The sequence below is a fragment of the Sorex fumeus genome, unplaced genomic scaffold (assembly GCF_029834395.1).
Source record: "Sorex fumeus unplaced genomic scaffold, SorFum_2.1 ptg000006l, whole genome shotgun sequence".
NCBI lineage: Eukaryota > Metazoa > Chordata > Mammalia > Eulipotyphla > Soricidae > Sorex > Sorex fumeus.
Window position 1 is genome coordinate 40,711,361 of NW_026606063.1, and position 6,892 is coordinate 40,718,252.

Here is a 6,892-nt window from a genome sequence, read left to right on the forward strand (position 1 = left end):
AACAGACTTCAGTCTTGGCTGAACCACCTCAAATTGAATTAAGTCCCCTGTGCCACAGGGTATAACCCCCTTCCCTGCCGGCCACAGCTCCCACTCTCTTCATTCCTTAAACACTCCAACAGTTTCCTGTAGCATGGAAAACTGATCACAGAAGCTGCTGCCCCTGAGGCCAAATCAGCAGATCCCAGAAGAGGCCCTGACTGCCTGAGAGAAACTAGTGACCAGTTGCATCTCCGAGTTTCTGACCCAGGCCAGCTTTCCGAGCATGACTGCAATTTAACTCCAGAACTTAACCTGTTTTTCCCTCTTGGCAGTGGTCTGAAGACCCTGAGGAGAAGCTCAGCCAGGCGGAGGTGGCAGCCTGAAGAAAGGACTCCTCAAGGCCAGCACCATGAGGGACACCAGGCCATGCTGGCCCACCTTTCCTACCCAGCCTGTAATCACCTGAGCAGCCTTTTCGTCTTTCATGGGCCTTCCTTCAAAGCTCTGTCAAGAACTCTGTCTGCTTGGGGTTATTTGGTATCCTGGAGAAGAAATCCACAGACCACGATCTAAAAACTGGTCCAAAGGAACGGAGAAAGGGTGGACTTCCTGTTTGCCTGGCCCCAGCATGTGTGGTGCCCAGCCTCCGTGGGCAGGCAGACGTCTCCCACCAGCCTCCAATGCCGGACAGCATTTGTCTCTCCTGGGTCTACGTCCCCACAAGAGGATCCACCAGGGATTTCCTATTGTTGGTTTTGTTTTGTTTTGTTTTTTTCATATCCACTTTGGGAAAAGGTGGACAAGGGTCGAATTGAGATGTTAAATGTGAAAGGAACCGTATCCACCCTCTGTGCACCGGACCCTCCGCCGCCAGCCCAACGTCTTCCTTGGCAGGGGGATGAGGACCTTCTCCAGGCGTCATGCCCCAGGAAAATACTTTTTTATTTATTAGATGGATGAGGGGTTTTTTTTTTTCGATCTCTTACACAGCCGATGTAAAAAGCATAAAAGCCTTTCAGACTTCTGTATTAATGATGTACATGTTGCTGGATGTAAAGAGACAGTTGTTAGAAGTGTCAGACCTCTTAGAGGCTTGGGATGAGCCACCAGCAGGCATAGAGACGATGGGGTTTCTGACGGGGACAAAGACTGGGCTCCAGAAGTTGTGCCACTTAAGACAACAAGTGGGAAGAAAAGCTGGCAAATTTGAAGAAAAGCGGCCCAATTGTCACCTCTCTGGGGGAGAGAGGAAGAGCGTGTGAGGGGGAAGAAATCTCAGACTTGCTCCACGGCTCCCTGGGGGGATAGCTCGCTTCCTAGGGAGTCCACGGAGGGGATATTCACGACTGAGCAGTAGCCAAGAGCCATGGGCATTTGGGGCCACATCCAGGAAAAGGGGACCAGTCATTTATTTTTCATGTTGTTGCTAGGTTGATTTGTTGCTTTATTTTCAAAAGGAGAAATGTAATTTTCCTATTTATCTTCAAGCACTAAGAGGAATATTCCAGTGACTTTTTTCATTTTCCATTCAGGATGCTGGTTTTATGAACCGAAACTCTCACAAGTCACTTCCACCATGTAGGTCTTGCTTCCCCCCCCCCCCCCCCGGAGAAGGAAAAGTTGTTCTCCTGAGCATATGGGGCCATTCCGGCCCCCGGAGGCCTGCCTGGGAGAAGCTCTGGTCACCTCCAACTCAACAGCAGGACACTCGTCCCTAGGAATTTCCATGAACATTTGGAAACAGTAACAGTGAAATAATATGTCAATTCCTTATGTGAGGGAACTCTTTATTCACTAATATTTGGAAAAGACCAGGCGCTGTGTATTAACCCTTCAGTGCATCTAGTTCCTCACGTGGTAAAGGGAACCTTTCAAATACATGAATTGCCTTGAAATTTCCATCAGGAAATTTGGTCCTCCCCTAGTTCTTCCTTGCCATCTTCCCATTAGTGTCTATGGATTTTCTCCTTGTTCCTTCTAACTGAAATGGTTGTCTGACCTTGGCCAGCATGTAGACACTGGGGCTGAAGGAAGCTACACCCAGACCACTACCATCAAAACCGGGGTTTGCTCCACAGCAGGCTGCCAGCAGTGTCATTGGCCCAACTCCCAGAACTCAAATCAGGTTTCCCTTTGCATTCCTGGGCCAGACCATTCCAGCAAGGGAGATTGGTCGCAGAGGCTTGACAGAAGTATCTTACTCCGAAACCATACCCATCGATGCCGGGGATGCCCCTGCTAACCCATTTATACACTCCTCACATCAAGCCTCTCCTGTAAGCCCAAGGGTACGATTTAGAGACTAAATGCATAAGGAGTCTTATCCTTGACTCTGAACTTGAGATCCCTTTTTTTTTTTTACCATAGAGCAATATCTCTAGAAACTTCAAGAGGTTTGATTCCCTTTCAAGAGAATGCCCCAAACCCATTTTGTTTCTCAGGACTCACAATGGCACTGTCCATGTTAAATCTGGAAGCATCTAAGACCTTTGCAGAGGCAGAAGAGAAGGGTGGGTGCAGAAGGAGACTTCTGGATTCTCTGTGGGGACTGCAGATTTAATGTCCATAAGGGTTCGGTGCCTTGAGCCCAGCAAACCACACACAGCTTTGGCCCTTTCCAGGACCAACTTGCACCGGCAGGCAGGACGAGTTGCTGGGAGAGGTGAGGGCCTCGGCAGTCCTGGCTACCTTTGCCTTGTCTACACTGCAGCAGATGAGAACTTACCTTTGACCTTCGGTGGGGCTAATAGCAGTGAGGATGTCACTTCCCAGCCTGGGTAACAGCCATGCCCCTGGAAGTGGGGGATATGGCTGTTTCCAGGGTCTGTGTCCAGGGATATAAAAAGTTCTCATTTGATAAAAGAAGAGGTGCTTCCAAATCTTTGCAGGAGCCTGAGTGCTTCCCATGGTTCTGCAGTGGAGGCGTCGTAGAGCATTTGAGCAGGAGGCATTGCCTTATAGATGAAAACAGCGCCCACCCCCCACCCCCCGTACCCCACCCTACCCCCTAGCTGGAAGAAGCATCTGGACATGCAGGGAACACGCAGACAGGAGCATAGCCCTGTTCTCCAGTAACAGAAGGAGACAGAATTGTCCCAGAGCCTGTTGCCTCAGAAAGAAGAGAGGTGGGATTGTCTGACCCACTACCACAGGCAATGCAGCAGGAAGTGCAGCACCTGATTTTAGGAGAGCGCCCCCTGAAGGTGGAGAGGTCTGGCATCCTCAGCCTGTGGGTCATTGCCTGGATTCTGCACATGGGCCCAGCTGTTGCTCGCCCAAGGCAATCTGGCAGGAATGAATCAGTCCACCTGTATCATTGCCACCCCGACCCCTCTAGTAAGAGTGTGGGCTCTAATTTCTTGAACCTACTCAGCAGTGGGGGCTGGAGAGTGGGGGGGGTTGGAGAACTGATTTAAAGGAACGGGACAAAGGGAGACTCACAGAAACAAGACAAATGCTTAGATGAGTTCGTCATGTTCTAACATAAGACCTGTCTCTCCAGCCAAGAATTATATGGCTTTCTAGAAAGATCCAGTGGTCAACACATATACAGTACTGAAAAGCAAACCCTCTTCCTAGTGTAATAACTGAAGTGTTCAACTTTTCATTATCTTTATTATAACACACCTGATGCTTTTTTTTAGAACTCATTTCTCTGACTTCTGTATATGTTGCACTGAAAAGGTTAATATTTAAATGTTTTAATTTATTTTGTGTGGTAAGTTAATTTTGATTTCTGTAATGCATTAATGTGATTAGCAGTTCCTTTCCTTAATACCTGAGACTACACTTATTTAAAGAATAGTGAGTGACACAGAATGCGGTTGTGTTTCACAGTGATGTGCGTCATTGTTCAGCTGTACTGTACCTTATTTGGAAGGATGAAGGAATGAACTCTTTTTATTTCCTAAGTCAAGACTGGAACTCTTTTTTTTAAATTGTTTCTTCTATGATATGGGCTATTGCTCAGGCAAATTAAGATTTTTCTCCAAATATGAATAATGAAGGGGAAATGGTATACATTATGAAAATGTGATCATCTGTAGCCGGGGAGATAGCTCAGGGGTCCAGGTACATGTTCTGCATATCTCAGGCTCTAAGTGTGATCTTAGTGTGATCTCTGGCACTGCAGAGTCCCCCAGGCACCATCAGAGATGAACCTGGAGGCCCCTGAGCACCTCTATGTATGGCCATGATGGCCCCAGCACCATCCAGCCCAAGCAGTGTCTCATCACCAGGCCCAAACTTGCGACTACCCAGCCTGGTTAGCCCCAGAACCACTTGGGATTCCCCCTCCAAAAACAATGTGGAAGCCATGTTAAATGTTAACATTGTTTAAGACAATGTTAAAATGAATCTCGGTTGTGCCCTCTCTACTTGCAGAAACCAAATTCTCTATACAATTCTTCTCAATATAGGTATTTTTGTGTCCAACTAACCTGGAAGAAGATGTCTGATACACAATCCCTTCCCCCAAAATATTGGAGTTTCAGCTGGGAAGACAGACTGACATGCAGAAAACACCTCCAGAGCCTTTCTAGACCAAATCCATATTCACCACATTATTGTCAGAGAGGGGATAGAGATCTGTGGGTCTCCAGAGTGCACCCCACACCAGCAGCAGCCTCCCCTGGAAACATCCTGCTCCCAAGAAGGCCCAGGAGAGTTCTGAACTCCGTAGGCCTCTGGACAGTCAGACACATGTGGCCGACACCACACCCTCAAGCTCAAGCCCCACTTCACTTTACATTGGCTGAAGGAGATGGAGATTCAGGCCATTCCTTGTCCTGGCACATCTGGTCTGGTCTCTGGCCTTCAAAAGAGCCTTTCCTCTCTTTTCCAGGAGTGGGAGGGAGGCTGCTGCCACATCCGTGTTTCCCCTCCCGTCTCAGCTCCAGGCATCCTCCATTCTTACTGCTGTGATGGTCTATCCCATTCCTTCTCCCTCATCTGTAAGCCCTTCTCTTACAGGGTGCCTTCCTGCCAGAAACAGAAACAGGGTCCAGTGACTGTTCCTAGTCCTATCCAGGTGCACTGGGGTGGCTGGGGGAGTTAGAAGGAAGGGCCCCCTTCCAGAAAATAAAAGCACCCAGGTTTCTAGTGTAAGCCTACCCAGACCTTCCTTCAGTCCCTCAGATGACTTGTACTTGCGACCTGGATCCATGTTCTAGACTCTGGAATGTTCTTTTGTTAATCTGATGGTTCATTTGTTAGCCCCTAACTCCTGTTTGCCCTCAGTTTTGCCAGGTTCAGTCTGAGGTGTTAGAGAATGATCCAGCCCTTCCTCTTGTCTAGCTCAGATCTCCTTGCCTACCACTGCCTTTGACTCTAGCACCAACTTTTATTTATTTTTTTTAATGAATCACCGTGAGATAGTTACAGACTTATAAACTTTCGTGATTACATTTCAGTCAATGATTGAACTCATCCCTATATCAGTGCCTATTCTCCACCACCAATCTTCCCATTATCCGTCCCTCCTGCCACCCACACCCCTTTCCTGCTACCCCCACCCCCTGCGTCTGTGGCAAGCACATTCCCTCTTACTCTTTCTCCTCTTGGCTGTTATGGTTTGAAATACAGGTAGTAAGTAGCCATCATGTTTGGTCCATAGTCTACTTTTAGCACGCATCTCCCATCCCGAGTGAGCCCTCCAACCATCATTTACTTAGTGGTCCCTTCTCTTTCCCAGCTGCCCCTTCCCCCAGCACATGAGATCAGCTTCCAAGCCATGGAGCGATCTTTCTGGCCCTTATCTCTATTATCCCTGGGTGTTAGACTCCCATACTGTTACTTTATATTCCACAAATGAGTGCAATCATTCGATGTCTGTCCCTCTCTTTCTGACTCATTTCACTTAGCATGATACTCTCCATGACCATCCACTTATATGCAAATCTCATGATTTCATCTTTTCTAACAGCTGCTAGAATTTCATCATGTAGATGTACCAACGTTTCTTTAACCAGTCATCTGTTCTCAGGCACTCAGGCTTTTTCCGGATTCTGGCTATTATAAATAGTCTAGCACCAACTTTTGTCTTTTCCATATTTCCTCTCTGCAGGTCTTGCTTCTGCCAGCAGACCCTAGGATTTCTACCACAGACTTTCCCCCTCTAGAACCAGGGAATGCCATGCCCCTGGCCAGAGGACCTGTGTCGAGCCAACCCTGTCCCATTAGGTGAGGGTTGCTCACCCCAGATGGACTGAATGAAGGACTCTGGGAGCTAGACCTGGGCAGATTTTTAAATCTCTTCCTGGGGACAGAGAGAGAACAAAGCAGACAGGGTGCTTGCCTTTCATGTTCCTGATCTGGATTTGATCCCCAGCACCACATATGGCCCCCCGAGCCTGCCAAGAGTGATCTCTGAGCACAGAGCCAAAAGTTCTGAGCACCACCAGATGTGGCCCCCAAAATAAAATCTGCTCCAGAGATCCTAATTCAATTCTTCCTGCCCCTTTAGAGCACACCAGGTCCCCAGAGAGCAGATAGCATGGGAGACAGTGGGTGGCCTGGAATTGAGGGTGCCTGATGCCCACCCACAGCCTCTCCCTCAGCCCAAGCTGAGGGACTAGGTGTGAGCCCTTGGGGAGACACGGAGGCCTGGCCTCCTTTCTAGAAAGTCATCTAGGATAGAGAAGTGAGAACTCATTTGGGAACAGAAACCCATAAAGGGCCCCACTTGAAGTCACGCATAAATGAACAATGGCTTTCCAGGGGCCAAATTGTGTCTTTGGTAATAAAAAAAAAAAAACAACAAGGTGACACTCAAGCTAAGAGGGAAAGGGGAGGTGAGTCACAGGGAAGCTTCAGTGCATAGGTGCAGCTTCATGGGCCCTGAAAAGGGAGAAGAGTCTGTGTGGCCAGGATCAGAGCCCATGGAGTGACCATCACTGGAGGCCTAGGACTG

General features: G+C 48.3%; 1 protein-coding gene across 1 annotated transcript in view; it reads left to right on the top strand.

Annotated features, from left to right (window-relative positions):
• The window catches only part of TGFA (transforming growth factor alpha), a 120,302-nt gene extending 119,608 nt beyond the window's left edge, over positions 1-694 (top strand). Inside the window, exon 6 of the mRNA XM_056126563.1 lies at positions 315-694. Coding sequence (XP_055982538.1) covers positions 315-322 — 8 coding nt within the window. The 3' untranslated portion in view covers positions 323-694. The remainder of the gene's footprint in view (positions 1-314) is intronic.
• Positions 695-6,892: the final 6,198 nt, after the last annotated feature.